The 15,912-nt window shown below is 43.8% G+C and overlaps 2 protein-coding genes across 7 annotated transcripts in view; one reads left to right on the top strand and one right to left on the bottom strand.

Moving 5' to 3' along the window:
* The window catches only part of tiam2a (TIAM Rac1 associated GEF 2a), a 60,831-nt gene extending 55,418 nt beyond the window's left edge, over positions 1 to 5,413 (top strand). For all 4 annotated transcript variants that reach the window (XM_014410608.3, XM_076877735.1, XM_076877734.1 and 1 more), the window contains 8 exons: positions 569 to 748; positions 937 to 1,055; positions 1,364 to 1,472; positions 1,760 to 1,818; positions 1,913 to 2,015; positions 2,232 to 2,325; positions 3,005 to 3,159; positions 3,415 to 5,413. In XM_014410608.3, coding sequence (XP_014266094.2) covers positions 569 to 748; positions 937 to 1,055; positions 1,364 to 1,472; positions 1,760 to 1,818; positions 1,913 to 2,015; positions 2,232 to 2,325; positions 3,005 to 3,159; positions 3,415 to 4,118 — 1,523 coding nt within the window. In that variant the 3' untranslated portion in view covers positions 4,119 to 5,413. The remainder of the gene's footprint in view (positions 1 to 568; positions 749 to 936; positions 1,056 to 1,363; positions 1,473 to 1,759; positions 1,819 to 1,912; positions 2,016 to 2,231; positions 2,326 to 3,004; positions 3,160 to 3,414) is intronic.
* tfb1m (transcription factor B1, mitochondrial) overlaps positions 1 to 15,912 on the bottom strand; it is a 38,787-nt gene that overhangs the window by 1,374 nt on the left and 21,501 nt on the right. The window contains exons 7-12 of one of the 3 annotated variants that reach the window (XM_076877740.1): positions 15,179 to 15,306; positions 12,783 to 14,312; positions 6,874 to 6,958; positions 4,531 to 4,608; positions 2,988 to 4,469; positions 1,884 to 1,987 (exon numbers count right to left, since the gene is read on the bottom strand). In XM_076877740.1, the coding sequence (XP_076733855.1) occupies positions 14,024 to 14,312; positions 15,179 to 15,306 (417 nt within the window). In that variant the 3' untranslated portion in view covers positions 1,884 to 1,987; positions 2,988 to 4,469; positions 4,531 to 4,608; positions 6,874 to 6,958; positions 12,783 to 14,023. Of the gene's footprint in view, positions 1 to 1,883; positions 1,988 to 2,987; positions 4,609 to 6,873; positions 6,995 to 12,782; positions 14,313 to 15,178; positions 15,307 to 15,912 lie in introns of all 3 variants that reach the window. The other 2 variants (XM_076877739.1, XM_004566516.2) reach the window with 2 other exon arrangements.

The following is a 15,912-nucleotide window of genomic DNA, read 5'->3' as shown; positions in this document are numbered from 1 at the left end:
CGGCTGTTGTGAGTCCTTTAAGTAATTATATACTCATCTCTGTCATCTTCATCCCCCCTCCTCTTCTGCCACGCCATGGGGCCCGGGTTGCCTTAGTTTCTGTTTATTTGTCGACTCGTTAATTGCCTGCCAATTACTCTGCGAGGCGTCGACGTGGCTGCACGTCTGTGGCTGGCAGTGCTATAATTAATACTTTAATGGCCCCCCTCGGTAACGCTGTGGAAGCATAGCGCTCGGGGAAAATGTCAGCACCTTTACCGAAGGCCTGCTCTGTCTTATACCTGCTGTTTCACGTTAACCATGCGGCCCCAACTTGGTGTTTTACCAGATTTAATGTTACAGCATCAAAGATTTACACTTTGATACCACAGTGGTCGTAGCAGGTGGAGAAGCTCACACTCCCCCCTGCTGGAGACGCATTATTGCACCGCGATTCTGCACTGACCCACATTTGCTTTAGTAGGTTAGAGCTTAATAACGTAGCCACGGTCCGAAACATAGACCAGAAGCAAAGAGAACAGACGGCTTAAAAAGATCCAGATTAAGTCTGAGTGTTTCTTTCCTTTAGCCAAGACGGATCAGACCTTCAAAGAATTCCTCGATGCCAGGAACCCCACCAAGCAGCACTCTTCCACCCTGGAGTCCTACCTGATTAAACCAGTGCAGAGGGTGCTCAAGTACCCCTTGCTGCTGAGGGAGCTGGTCTCCCTTACCGACGGCGACAGCGAGGAACACTACCACCTCACCGGTAGGAAGGCTGCGTGCAATCAAGCGCTGTGCTATAAACAGGCCGTGCTGACACTCGGCATTTCGGTGTCACGTTAGTCGCACGTGGAAACATTAAGTGATAACCTTTGGCATTTTTCCAGTACAGGGTGAACACAGTCACCCACAGGGTCACGACTTGGTCCTGTTAACACTCTGTTGTGTCTGCAGAGGCCCTGAAAGCCATGGAGAAGGTGGCCAGCCACATCAACGAGATGCAGAAGATCTACGAGGATTACGGCTCCGTGTTCGATCAGCTTGTTGCCGAGCAGACTGGCCACGATAAAGAGGTGAATTAGTGTATTTTTGGTGGAGTTTCCATCAGTACATCAGAGCGCAGCAGTTTAGGTGATGCGCACGCCTCTAGGGTCTGAATACATTTATAAATTGATGTAATATTTACTCAAAGCCAAATCATGTTTTCTATGTTCACGTATGCTTTCAGTGTTTTTAAATTTGCCTGAGCTTTGAGCCTGTGCACAAACCCGAGTGTGCAGTGCAACTCCATTCACAGACACGCTTAGCCTGAGCCGTAAAAAGCTCAGCGCCTGCCTCGACTCTCTCTTAAACTGTCTGCCGTCCCTTACGCCTCTCTCAGGTCACAGAGATCTCTATGGGAGAGTTTCTCATGCATTCCTCTGTGGTCTGGCTCAACCCTCATCCGTCGCTGGGCCGCATGAGAAAAGACCCCGAAATGACCGTGTTCGGTGAGTCAGCCCTTTTTATTTTTCACCATTTCCCTTAATTGTCACTCGTGGATGTTTGCAGTAGAGAAAGTGAATCGATATAAACCAGCTGTATTGGGTTTGCTGCACAGAATAGTGTGCAGGAACAGAATTTTAATATCCACAGCTGTAACGCTGATATATGCTTTAAGGCTTCAAGCTGGCATTTAAAATGCTTCTGTGGTTGCGCTCCCTCAGTCGGCTTTCCCCAAGAGGCATGCACAGTCAAATCCAAGACGCTCATGTGTTCTCTCGCGCTCTCTCACCAGTGTTCAAGAAAGCAGTGATATTGGTCTGCAGGGAAAACAACAAGCTGAAGAAAAAAATGGTATGTTTGTGTCACGTTCCCACATCGAGTGCGTTTGGTGTGAAACGTTACATTTTCTCTCTTACCCCATTTTTCTTTTTTCTTGTAATGCCAGGCCAACCCTCGTTCGGCGCTCTCTCACGGAGATTCGGACCCCTTCAAGTTCCGCTGGCTCATCCCGCTCTCGGCTCTGCAGGTCAGATTGGGAAATACTGCAGGTAAGAGGCCGACACGCTTCCAAATTATCCCCAACAAATCACTCACAAAGTACATCCACTAAATCTCTCTCCTTTCATATTTCCCTCAGCCCATTCGCATTACCCACACACCCACATTTCTATTTAGCTTCCACCCCTCTTATCTCCCTCTGAAACCATAAACCATACACGCACCACATGATTAAAGGCCTCTCATTTATTTCCCGGCTCTCCTAGGAACAGGTACGCAGAGCAGCTATATCTGGGAGCTGATTCACTCCAGGTCTGAAGTGGAGGGGAGACCAGAGACAGTCTTCCAGCTGTGCAGCAGGTCAGAGATTCAGCGTTTAGGTGAAATCACAGCTTTCTAAAAACGCACCGATTTTAAGTTAATGCTACACTGGGAGCATCGTGACATGGTGCGAAAACGAAGTCAGACAGCAAAAGAAATACGAGCAGTAAAATATTTTGACAGGTCGTCAACACAAAGGAAAACTCTGCAGACTAGTTTAGTCGATACAAACTGTCATGATGTTTGCAATGAGCAGTTTGTAGATCACATTGAATGTCGGCCTCTCGTCCAAAGATGTTTGGATAAACTCTGGTTTTTAGGAGCCGTCACATATTTCACACGACTGTCACATTAATAATGACCCAGAATTCTTAAAGAATATAGTCTATCGGCTGGAAATGGTTAATTAAGTTTTCTATTAATAGAACATTTTATCCATAATGTTAGATAATCAAATAAAGCTACTTCTTCTCTGCCCCCCAAAAAGACCCATTTCATACAAACAGTCTACATGGGAACTGTAGCGAGAGAGCCTGTGACTAAATCGGTGATTCTCATTACATACTATGAAATCGGGATCAGTCCTAATAAATTACATCAGTAATTTCGCCGGGGACACAACGAACCCTTCGCAAATCTTAATCTATATTTAGCTTGTGAAATCAAACTGAGCATGCCCCGTTCTCACGTTACTGCGATACCTCTGGTTTCTTCTCAGTGTGCCTGAGAGCAAGGTCAGCATCATCAAGGTGATCCGCTCCATCCTCAGGGAGAACGTGAGGAGGAACATGAAGGGCGAGGGCACGCTGGAGAGGAGCTGTAAGGAGCACCTGGCTCCTCTGAGGAGCACCCTGCCTTCCTCCGCCAGGCTAGGTGGGTTTCTGAAGCGTTCTTATGGAGATCTTTCATCCAGTTTAGGTTGTATGAAACACTCCACACTCATTTTTAGTACCAGGCACGTCTTCCTGGGAAGGTTTCCTGTAAAAACATCTCTTTATAAAAATAATTCTTGTCGATTGGAATTTGAAGTCATTTGGCCGCCTAACGCTCGGCTGGCACTCGGCTGCTTATGCTGCAAGTGTTCAGCTCAGATAACAGTGGAATTTCCATCCCCACCTTTGTTTCTAGGTTCCTCCAGAGCTTCCTGGTTGTGCAAGCAGCCGCCTGCAGAGCTCTCCACCCAGGGCGAGGCTCCGAAGCTCGGGCCAGACTCTGACGAGGGAAGCCTGAGCAGTGGAACCTACAGTTTGTCCGGGGCTCCTCCAGCCCGCGTGTCCTCCGACTCGCCCATCTTTCCAGTCCAGCAGAACTGGTCTCAGACACACTGCTCCAACTCTCAACCCCGCTCCACCTCTGTGAAAGAGTCTGACATTTTGAGCGACGAGGACGACGACGGCTTTAGCGAGGGGGGGACGAGGAGGGACAGCGGAGACAGCAGCTCCCCAACTAGTGCAATTGAAGCTCAGTTTCTCCAACTTAAACTGTCGGAGGATTCTGCATCAGAAGGTGCACCGGCCCCCCGCGTTCAGCCCGAGGGTGTTGGCGACACCCCGGAGATGCAACCCAAACTAGTGCGAGGCCACTTCACCGCCGTTAAGAGGAAACCGTGCAGTTTCAGGAGGAGCCCGGGAGCCCTGTTGAAGATGAAGGAGCAGAGCAGGTCACTGGACAGCCAGACGGATGCAGCGCTGCCGTGTGGAGCCGTGGACCTCAACACGTTGCTGGAGAGAGAGTTCAGCGTCCAGAGTCTGACCTCAGTAGTGAACGAAGACTGTTTCTATGACCCAGCTGAGAGCGGTGCCACCGGCGCCTCGTCTCAGGTGTCAGCATAGACGGGGCATACAGTACCTGGGCTACTTTAGTGGCCACCGAGGCGATGACTGCGAAGCTGTGCATGAACTTCAATGCCTTACAGATTTAAGTCTCACACTCGCCCACACAAGGTTAGATGCAAACGACGTGTTCTGATGGCAGCTCGTCGGCTGGGACTGTGGCTTTCTTCCCCTAGAGAGGCAAAGCGCAGTGATGATGACTACAATGAATCTGCCAAGCACTGATGTGTGTCTGCATCGTCCTCAGCTCTCTGGGCTCTGCCTCCTCCCCACAAACCATCAGTGCGACGCGTTCCATTCAAGTTTGCCCCGCAGCTGCTGCTGATTGGCAGTTTTTATTCGGTTCTTGACCTTTTTCACGAAGAATGTCCTCGTCTGTCACTCCCAAACGTTGAGAGGCGGTGAAATCCACAGGACGCTGAGTTGAGTTTCTCAGGCAGACACTGGTAATTCGGCAAAGCTTGCCAGGCAACAGGCTTTTGTATCGATTCTGTGAAACCAAAAGAAAACGATTAATACACCGAACGTTGTACGAATTTCACTTTAGTACAAATATGAAAGGAGGCACTGAAGAAGAAAAAGGTGATCACAGACGCACCCACAGAGCTGCAACGGTCAAGTGAGACTTCCTGAGAACAGGAGGCATCAACTACGCCTTTTTTTGCTGTATTTTGTGCACTAAGAGTACACTGTTTGCCTACATATTTGAAATATCTGTACAGGTTGTATTGTTATTACTGCTGTTTTTAATTTATTTCTGGGTTTCATTATGTTTATTTTATCCTCTTTGGGTTAAGGCTTGAACTCGAGGCTACAGATTCGGTCGACTCTTAAATGAGAGAGAACAGTTTGAGAGTTAATCACTTCATTTTTAAATGCAGCTACTGGATTTGGTTGTGTTTCGCTCCAGATTGTAATTTCTTGCATTGGGATGTCCATGTTTTTACTCAGATGACAGATTTAAACTGCAATAATGTTTAAAACCCGATGATTTTAATGTTTGTATGTATCCTGTATATATAATCTTTTCTATCTTTGATACGTTTATGTATACTCATACATACTTGACACTGTACAGAAACGAAACAGGATCTTGCAGTAACACAGTTGATATTTTTGTAAAGAGCGTTTGCCATTACATTAAGTACATGTTTGTACTAAAAAAAGGCAAACCACTACATGCTTTACCCTTTCAGCTGAACTCTACCATGCCTTTAATGCTAGCATACCAATGAATGTGAATGCTCCATTCTGATGGAACTGTTTTATAAATAAAAGTATATCTGTGAAAACCATCTGGGAAAGTGTTTCCAGGCTGCCCTTCAAAGCGTGCCACTTCAGTTTTGCATGTCCTTTATGTTTCATTGACAGGTAAGCGTCTCATCTTAGGCTCAGTCCCAGGGCTGGGCTTGATGGACGGTCCCCGATTAGCTGTCATATGATCCTGACGTTGGAAGCATACGGTGTCTCCTCAGAATACATAATTACTTGACAGAAGTGGGCCACGGCTACACGAAGAAAGACTTGGCAAAAGGCTTCACGCACACCGACAATTAATCTCCGTGATGGGAAAATATTTGTTTGCTCATTATTTAGCATCACCGAAAGCACAATTCATTCGTCTTGTTAATTTCCCCCACGTAGCCCTAAATGCATAGCTCGACAGATCCTTCATTTTTGAGACATTTGCCAAACAAGAGGAGAATGTGGAATTAAATCCAGCAGCTTAAAGCAGACGGAAAGCCTGCTGTGTAACAGCCACCAAGCCTCTAAGTGATAATGATGTGAAAATATTTCACACTGAAGGTGTTAAACTCTGAACCGACTTAAAATGCAAAACTCTAGCTGGAGTTGGCCGATATTAGACACAATAAAAGGTTATTGGTCACACCAGAACAGGTCCAGCAAGAAAATATGAGGTGAAGCAATCTGACATTTCCTGCTTAAAAGTTCCATACTGTTGCTTTAACAGCACCAGGGGAAAAAAGGACGCTGCAAGACTCTTCTAGCACTTTGGCCATTGCAGAGTTTCACTGAGAGTTTTTAATGATACAGCGCACAGCCGATCATTCAAGTAACTGTGCACGGACAACGGTGCTAGAGTAACAGGAAACCTGCTGTGCTCTTTTATTACCTAAGAGTTACTGGAATTTACAGTAGGTGACAAATCACCATGGCATGAATACGTCATGAGGCTGGTTCAGTGGCTGATGGAGCAACAAGGATACAAGGTGTACGGTTCTGGTTGGGCGTGATTTAGGAGAGGCTCTTAAACGGCTTAGAAAGCGTGCTAAAAATGACTGTGGACCAAAATAACGTCATGAATGACTAATGTCAAATATCCTGCAGAGACCTCCTTAATAATGAGGTAAGAAGACTGTACTCCAACAATGGTAGAAATATTGTGAAGTTATGTTAAACTACACTACAGTCAGTTTATTAAATACATTTCTTTTTGAATTACTCAAGTAAAATGGCCAAATAGACAGCATTTAAAGTGACCCCGCCTCAAGCTGCTGTAATTTGAAGTTATTAATGCATCTGTTGTAACACTGATAGCGGAACATGACTCTGCTCTAATATTTCACTCTTAACACCAGGGCCGTGCAGAGACCTTTAAGTTAAAAAGGGGCACATTGAACCAGGCTGAATAACAACAACACACATTCATCAAGAATCTAATATGGGATCGCATCATACTATATCACTGTTGTGAGGTGGCGACAAGGCAAAGCAAACGTAGCCTATGTTTTACCTGATGGGTACAATGTTGCTGTTGAGGGGTTTCTGCTGCTCCTGCTGCTGATGGTGCTGGAGGGCAGGGTTGTGCTGATCTGAGACTGTAGACATTAAAAAGTCCATAGGAGAGATGGTAGCTGATTCAACAAGTGTCATGAGAGAATAACAAAATGCAAAGATTGGTGACAGCGCTTGGAACCATAAGGCAATAAAAAACTGTGAGAAATAATTTAGGCTCTGCCTGTGAATCACTCTTTGCTTCTCTTCTTCCTTCCATCCCATCATTTCATATTTCACTCTCCACTTGCTGTCCATCTGAGAACAAGGCACAACTTGCTATTGCAATAAACTATAATCTAATTATCCACACCTAACAACTCTTGCACTTAATCTAAAATTAAATGATGACAGAAAAATGTTATAGCACTGCCTTTGGTAGCCTCACACAGCTCCTACTGTTTCCTCCTCATGTCCTTACCAGCCATGTCTGCACAATGTTATATCATGAGTAATAATTTAAAATAATCCATATACATAAAACAAACACATGCACGCACACACAGTGACATTTTAGACCTTCTTCAGAATACTGTATATACTATGGGCATCATGGTGCTGATCCAGAATCCTTACATTATTATTTATTACTAGAGCTACAATAATAAAGCAATGAGGAGGGGGAAGTAATAAATATGAAATAATGTCATTATGATGATTCTATTTGTTTCACTATCCACTCTGTGCAGGGGGAAGCTTTTTACATTTTTAAACAGATACAATAATTTTACTGCTGTAAAATCCAAATTTTGTCTTATTTAGAATATAAATCTAATATAATCTGTTTCTTAATGTATGTTCTTTAAAATACAGCATGTGTTTTTTTTAAAATATTATAATAATGCATAATTATGTGGACATGCATATTAGATCGTTTTTTAGTGAAATATAATCCCTCCAGAAAGGCAGGAAAAGCCCGGAAACTTGCTTTAAAACTAAACATGTTCCCTAAAACGGTGACAGAGCTACAGACCCATGACAGCCTTACACAGTGAGCTAGCAGCTATGACCAGCACTACCTGTGCAGTTAATAACAGGTCAGTTAATGTTTGTTGTTGCACACACAGCACGCTCATTTCTTTCTGTTCGTCAGTTGCCACAAGACAACTTACCAACGTGTACATAATAAGCCAATACTCCTGTGCAGGGGCGGAGCGTGGGGGTGGCTTACTGGGCTTAAGCCCGGGTTGTTTTGTCAGAATCCCGGGGTCTTTTGGAGTGTAATTTTTTCATAGTTAGATGCCTGGCTGACAACTGTATAAAACAAAAAGTACACACAATATTCGAAGCACATAGTGCACACTGTGGGAATTTACGACTGTGCGTGAATCCCCCCTGATATTGGTATGATCCGAGCTCAGGCACTAAGTGACTGAGCGAGGGGGCGGGGCAGCTGCTGCCTGTGTGCGCTGTTGGAGAGACGGAGCCAGGCATACTAAGGAGAGCTTAAGTTTGACCAGTTACCAAAGAAAATCATTCGTACCGTACAAATAATGTAAATATGACGGTGCATCACGAAAGATTGATATCAAACTGATCACTTGACCCATATTACGTTACTCGCTCTTCAAGTGAATCAACAAATGGCGAAATGAAAAGCCGAACAAATGCTATTTTTTTAGAGTCTTAGCTTACGTGTGTTTATTTCATATTTTCAGTTCTTACCCTCCCCGACTAAATCGGTTTCAGTTATGTACTGAAATATAAGAATGGACATTAGAGGCTTCTTTCAAAGAAAAAACTCAGGTAAATGTTATTTTATATATTATGCTTTGTATGTTGTTCAGTATATTTCTATGCAAAACAAGAGGGATTTCAGTACACAGCAGGATATTTACATTTGTAACCAGATATTTACATACACTTTAGGGAGAAAACATAAAACATTTTTACTGTACAACATCAATTTAGATTAAACTTTTGTTTTAGATAAATATTGAAATATCTTTTGAATTAGTTAAATGTCAGAATAAAGAGAGACAGAGCTGTCTATTTTGTATCACTTTGATCAAATTTAGGAGTACATATACATTAAGTTTATTGTTAATTAGTAAGAAACTCCAGACGATTCCATTCTGAGCTGAAGAAGCTTCTGATAGGTTAGTAGAGTCCATGTGAGTAAACTGGTGGCACAGCTGTGGATGCATATAAGGCAAAACACAGAGCCTGTTTTTTTGAAATGGGAAAATCAAGAGATGTCAACCAAAACACCAGGAAAAGAACTGTGGAGCTCCATAAGTGTGGCTCAGTTTGAATACAATTTGGTGCCATTTGCAATTAAGAAATACAGATAGTTTCTCTCTTTACTCTTAAAGTTAACAAATATGTTTTTTATATTTATCAATCTAAAAAAATAAACATTTAGTCCGATTTGATGTTACAATTAAAAAGTGTTTGTGTTTTGATCTGAACAGTACATAAATATGTGGTTTCAACTGTATATTTGATGATTGTCAGCACAAAGAGGGAGAGAGAGGAACAGAGAGGGAGATGGAGAATGAGGACAGAACAGAGATGAACAAGAGCAGGTGAGACACACATGTTAGTCAAATGGTCATTTGCCAAAAGTATCACCGTATCATAGGTCCTCATGTATCTCGTACCTAGTGTTTCTTTTTAGGTTTGCTATTTTTCAAATTCTATATTTATTAAGTTATGCAGGCTTGTTTGCACAACAAGGATAAATAATTATATAAAGTTTTCTCAATCTAAATATTGTACTTTGGTAGAATTAAAAAAATAAGTGTAGTGCAGGTATATGATGATTTTTAGTGCTACTATCATCTAGTTCTGATTCTGGTTCTGTCTTGGTTAAGTCCTCAGTAGTCCTGATTTTGAACTGTTGTAGTCCTGTTTTAATTCAGGATCAGTTCTGCCTGGTTGAATTGGGGTTTAGTCCACGTGTCTTGATGCAGCCCCGACTTTGTTCTGCCTTGCTGCTTAATTAAAAAACTAGTTTAAGATGTCCTGCACATGTGATATATATTTTTCCCTATATGAAGTCATTCTTTTTTGAACAAAACTCAAAACAGAGCCTATTAATCTTTCAGTCATTTCTAACCCCCCCCCCCCAAAAAAAAAAAAAAAAAATACCACATGCATACTACCCTTTAGGGCTAAGCCCCGGGTGTTTCAAATGTCTGGCTCCGCCTCTGCTCCTGTGTGCTATACACTACAGTGTACGCTGTACACCTACTTACTGGTTTTGTCGCATCAGTCTGTATGGAAGAAATATAGTAAGTCTGCGTCTCTGAGGTAATTTGTGTTTCTCCTACAGCTCCGGACCGCAAAAAATGCGCGTGCTCTTTGTGAGCTCGTTCCCGGCTCGTAACCAGCGCGTTCTGCCGTCAAGGGCGATCATTGGTTAATAGTGATCATGTGACTGATGCAAGCCAGATCCTTTTATTTAGCAAAACTGTGACTAATAGTATACATTATTGTTGAGGGGCACAGACAGGACTCCGCACGCCCACACACATAAATTTTTTTTATAAATATATATATTTTTAAAGTTGCCTCAACAAAAGGGCACTTTGGGCACACATCAGGAAAGGGGCGGGTGCTCAAGCCCCCCCCCCTTCTGCACGTGCCTGCTTAACACTTCTGCACTTTTACTGAAGTGAAAAATTTCAAACGCAGGACTTTGTCAGTGACCGTGGCTCAGGGGGTTGGGAAGCGTATCTGTAACTGGAAGGTCGCCGGTCCCCGGGCTCTCTGTCCTGGTCGTTGTGTCCTTGGGCAAGACACTTTACCCTATCGCCTACTGGTGTTGGCCAGAGGGGCCGATGGCGCGATATGGCAGCCTCGCTTCTGTCAGTCTGCCCCAGGGCAGCTGTGGCTACAACTGTAGCTCGCCTCCACCAGTGTGTGAATGTGAGAGTGAATGAATAGTGGCATTGTAAAGCGCTTTGGGTGACTTGAAAAGCGCTATATAAATGCAATCCATTATTATTATTATTATTATTATTATTATTATTATTAATGGTGTCATTACTACTTTAATGTACATTACTATCAGTGGAAAATAGACTCACACTCCAGTTAGCCTCTGTACATCAGTGTAACCCAAGTGCAGACTTTCTGCTTTAAAGTCAAGGAGTTCAACACAAATACTGCATGCTACAAATACTACACCTGGTGAGAGAAGTTCATTTGTTATTTCATGACAAAAGAAGATAAAAGATCTGCAGCTGACTGGTGCTAAACTTTTTTAAGCAGCTTTCATTGGAGCTCTCGAAATGACAACACTAAGCTGAAGAGAAAACTAAATCTTAGAAACAATGACTGCGACACCAAAAGAGCGCAGAGAGCACAGTAGGGAGCTAAAGTGCATGATGACAGAATTATTTCCATGATTAATAAGAACAACTTTACAACATCTAACCAAGACAAAAACACTCTGCAGGAAGCGTATTGAGTCTACAAGAGGAACTTGCTGCACAACTGACCAGACAGAGCTTCACAGTGCACGTGCATAATGAGCCAAAGAAAACCACAAAAGCAACTCAAGATTTTCTCAGTACTTAGGCTGTATCCCAATTCAGGGTCTGCAGCCTTAAAGTACGCAGCCTCAACAATCCTCAAGGGCCGCGTACTCAAAGACCGCTAAGGCCGGAAGTGCGAGGCTTGTGTAATGGGACAGTCTAGCCTCCGTTGCGCTGACACTGTTTGTCAATAAAGTAAAAAATTTTTTTAAAAAAAGCCTCCTTTGCGCTGCCCAGTTTGCCTAGCAACCATGATACTAACAGCTGGAAACGTGTCATAGCTCTGACAGAAATGAAGGAGAAACTCTTTTGTTCATTTGTTTGTTTCTACATGACCTTTGATCATTCTCTACGGCGTACATTTTAAAGTAAAGGCTTTAAAACCAAGTTCGTACAAACGTCACTAATGTCACATAACTTTGCCGACATGTGGCCAACAGTAATGTTTTAATGTTCTTCGTTATTAAACATTTGCACATAAATAAGTGACATAATATTCAGTACTTAAAGTTTACTCTTCGGGCGCCCCTCATCCGCCCTTTTTTTGTGCAAATTTATCCACACCCATCGCCGCGCTATGCATTCTGGGATATGTTGGGCCACGAAGTCTACACTGCCACAGCCTTAAAATTCAGGGAAATGAAGGACGCATTTGAGGGCCGCATTTCGAGCAGCCTTTGAATTGGGACAGCCTTCGGCGCGCCGCTGTGACGTAATCGGCCTTGAAATGCGTACTTTAAGGCTGCAGACCCTGAATTGGGATACAGCCATAGAAATGAGATATTCTTCAGCATCACCTGATCTCAACCCACAAACAAGCACCTGAAGGCGACTGCAGGACATCTCCAGAAGGAAAAGCAGCTGAACTTCAGGCAGGAATTACTTAGTATTAAAAACAATCCTTATATGTAGAATTATTACAATAATCCTGTTTGTCAAATAGGTTTTGAGCCTCTGGAAAAACAAAAAAGCATGCAATTCATGCAAAATGTTTGTTAGACCCGTTGAATTAAAGCTGAAAGTCTGAACTTTAATCACACTGTGATGATGTAACAGTAACAGCACTACAGACACTGTCCAAAAACAAAACCATCGAGTTTATGATCATAACTCATACAGGTGCCCAACACGAGCTCAGCCAGCCCCACATTTAAAAATGAATAATATACACATTTTAAGAACTTTGATAAGCTGGATGCAGAAATTACATAATTTCTTTTTAGATAAATATTTATCTACTTTTACTGTAGCATGATGTTGCAGTACTAAGTTTACTGCAGCCATGCTGACGCTGTGTACTAATTAAAGACCAAATGAAACTAAATTTTTGATCCAAAAATATAACAGGTGACTTTCCTGACCAGCTCATCAAGTTTTCACTCACCTGTAGCTGCGGGATGACGGTCTTCACACAGCTGTGGTGGACACGGTGCCTGATTGGCCGCTTCTGTACATTATTCAGAGTATAATTGACTTTGAGATATGATGCGTACACTAATGCTCAAAGGTATCAGACAAACCAAACAAATGCCTCTACGACCGCAGCCTTGCATCTTGTTAGTGGCTAATTATCTTCCTCCTCTGCGTGATGCAATTCCTCACCCTTCAGTCCTCCTCCACACGCCGTCATCTACCAAAATAAAAGCTTATCGTAAGAGCAGTTTATTTTGGGGTGACTGAGCAGACTGAACGGCGCGCATCACATCACTCCTGCACGTCATGCGGATTGTTGATTGTGGCTGTCGATTATCACCCACCTATCATCAGAACTGAGTGAATTCTAACTCTGGCAACTACTCAGCCCTAGCACGCCATCTGCCATACTGGCAGGAAGCAGCGCTGCCATGTTCTGCTGGTGACAGTCTGCTCATAGAGGAATATTTAAAACTACAATGCTTTCACCGAGAAACACTGCACACGCTGCTATTTATTCATACTTCTGATTAAACAAACAACAGTCACTTGTAAGATTTTATTATTTTGCCTCATTTTCCAGTTATACTACAAGCACATCTTACCCCACCATTAGCCCCCAGAACGCAACACAAAAAGTTTTGAACAAAAAAATATTTTAATTGCAGCCATCTTCCTTTTGCATGACGAGTCTTTCTTGAGCTGACAAATTCACAGCACTCTTTGTCCCTTAAAGCGCCGTCTCCCCAGAGACTGAGCAATACACACTGGAAGGAATAAAAGTGGCCTGAATATGGAGCTGCCATGTTCTCCTTGTCTAAATCACCCTGAAAACACTGTTTCTTTCAGTCCCACAGGATGAGGTGTTATGTGAGATGGATAAGAAGTAAGAACTGGGACATAAAGAGATGCTTTCTCTTAAAAAGCTTCTGTGGGGAACGAACTAGCCGCCTTTCTTCATCCTCCCTAAAACACGTGACTTGCTGGTAGCTGTTGGATCCCAGGAAATGGTTAAGGGGCTGAGCCAAAGCCTGTGTGGATCCTGTGTGTGAGTCCCAGTATTTCCTGTATACCAAATTGCCGTGTGTGTGCAGGGGAAATGCTTTAAAAATGCATGGTTATGCCAGGTGGAAATGTCACAGCTAAGAGCAGACTGTTGTCTCCCTGTGCTAACAGAAGCTATTAGTCCCCTTCTCTTGGTGTCCATGCTTTTTATTTTTTCAGCGGGGTTGCAGAGGACTCTGCCACGCCGCTCGGTGCGTCCGTAAGTGTAGGCGATGATGCCGTGTTGCTTTTTCTGGCAACGTGCTTCAGCCTGAGCTCCTCTCTGAACTCGTAGGTGAGAAGAGCGGGCTCGTGAGCGCAGAGACGAGCGTAGGCATCTGCTAACGCCCTGAACTGGGGTATGGTGAGTTCTGTGGGGCGCAGGATGGGGTCCACGTCGGCCTGCTGCATCATCTCCTGTGTCAGTTCAACACGACGCGCCTCAGGGAACAACTTCCTGTGGGGAAAAAGCGACGACACGAGAGTACAGATTCCTGCGCTTAGTCCGCTTTGATATCTTAACGATCATGCAAGTTTAATGGCATCAGAAAGTTCAAACAGAAAGAAATTATCCCTCAGCAATTATTTCAGATCGGTGAAGTTAATTGAAATCACACAAAGTCCTCATGAATTGTTAATTTACTCCACAGCCACACTGCATAGTCCAGGGCTGCCATTAAACTCACACAAAGTTTCTAAATCAGAAACAGAGCAGCTGTGATTTCAATTGCTAATTTTTATTTATTTTGCCGTCTCCCACCCTGAAAGCTGTCCCTGCCTCAGATGTTGCTGCGGACTCGTTCGCTGCAGGTTAGCGAGTGACAGCCAGCTCCACACAATCTGCAGATGCTTTTTAGGTGCTCGAGTGCTGGTGCCGCCTCCCCAGTTTGGTGCTGCTGCCACCGACCCACGGCAGTTACATAAAATATGCTTCCTCGTTTTCCTATGCTACCTCAGTGACTCATAATTGCTGCTCTCTTTCAAACAGCCAGCGCTCTTTTGTTATCCGGGCCTACATACACTTCCCTAACAGGCACGGGGGCGATGGGCACACGCATGTGGGTGTCTGGCTTTGTTACTAGCTGCTCTGAAGTTACTCGAATGTTCAGATTTGGTTAGAGAAACACTCAAAAGCTGTCTGAATGGTGAATATAAAAAATATATAAAGCCACTCTAATTAACGATGAGATGAAGACGTTGCCGTCAGACATGAAAAATGTAGAGAGAGAATAACTGATGTGAATGACGCATGGATTAAAAAGTAAAAAGAGGGAAAGAGTGGATCGAGGCCCTACAAGCTTCATTAGGTTAACGTGTACTTACTCGACTCCTTTATGGCAGTGCTTCCTACGGAATTGGAAAACGTTCCTGACGACTTTCTCCACCAGCTGAAAGGGCTGCTGGATCTGGGGCTGAACCAAGGGGGTGAAGTGAACTACTCCCACGTCAACCTACAACGAGAGGAAATCCAGACAGCGGGGGGTTAGCACAGACCTTAAAACTAGACTGCAGAGAGTGTGCTCATGGGAATGTGGTGAAAGAAAGTGGCAGAAAAAGAGCAGTCAGGTGTGATCAGAGGGGGAATGTCAAGTGTGCCAAAAAAAAAAGCTTTCCTGACAAATGGCACGAGAGATACAAAGCTGGACAAAGAGAGCGAAAGAGGGAAAGGGCTCAACACTCCGGGATAAAAGGAGGGAAGGGAGAAAATAAGATGACGCAGCACGGCTGGTTGGCGAGCTAGTTCCAGTTGCCACAGTAACACCTGTGCAATGGACCATAGAAACTGAGTCTCTGTTGTTGCATCACCACCGAGTTCCTTAATACCTGCAAGCCTGACTCACCGTAGAGCGCATCTCTTTATCCCACTATCTGCCTCTAACATTTCCACTGAGGACCGACCATATATAGATGCAGCGATGCAGGCAGCCATGGATGATTCAGCGGGAACTAAAACGCATATACCTGCTTTCAGCTCACTTAAGAAGGTCCCAGAAAAGTACTCCAGGGTTCGGTGGAGCCCAGGAAGGTGGAGATATTTTGGAAATGTTTTTGTTTTT

Source organism: Maylandia zebra, linkage group LG19 (genome assembly GCF_041146795.1).
Source record: "Maylandia zebra isolate NMK-2024a linkage group LG19, Mzebra_GT3a, whole genome shotgun sequence".
NCBI lineage: Eukaryota > Metazoa > Chordata > Actinopteri > Cichliformes > Cichlidae > Maylandia > Maylandia zebra.
The sequence above is the reverse complement of the archived record's forward strand: the minus strand, read 5'-3'. Positions and strand labels throughout refer to the sequence as shown.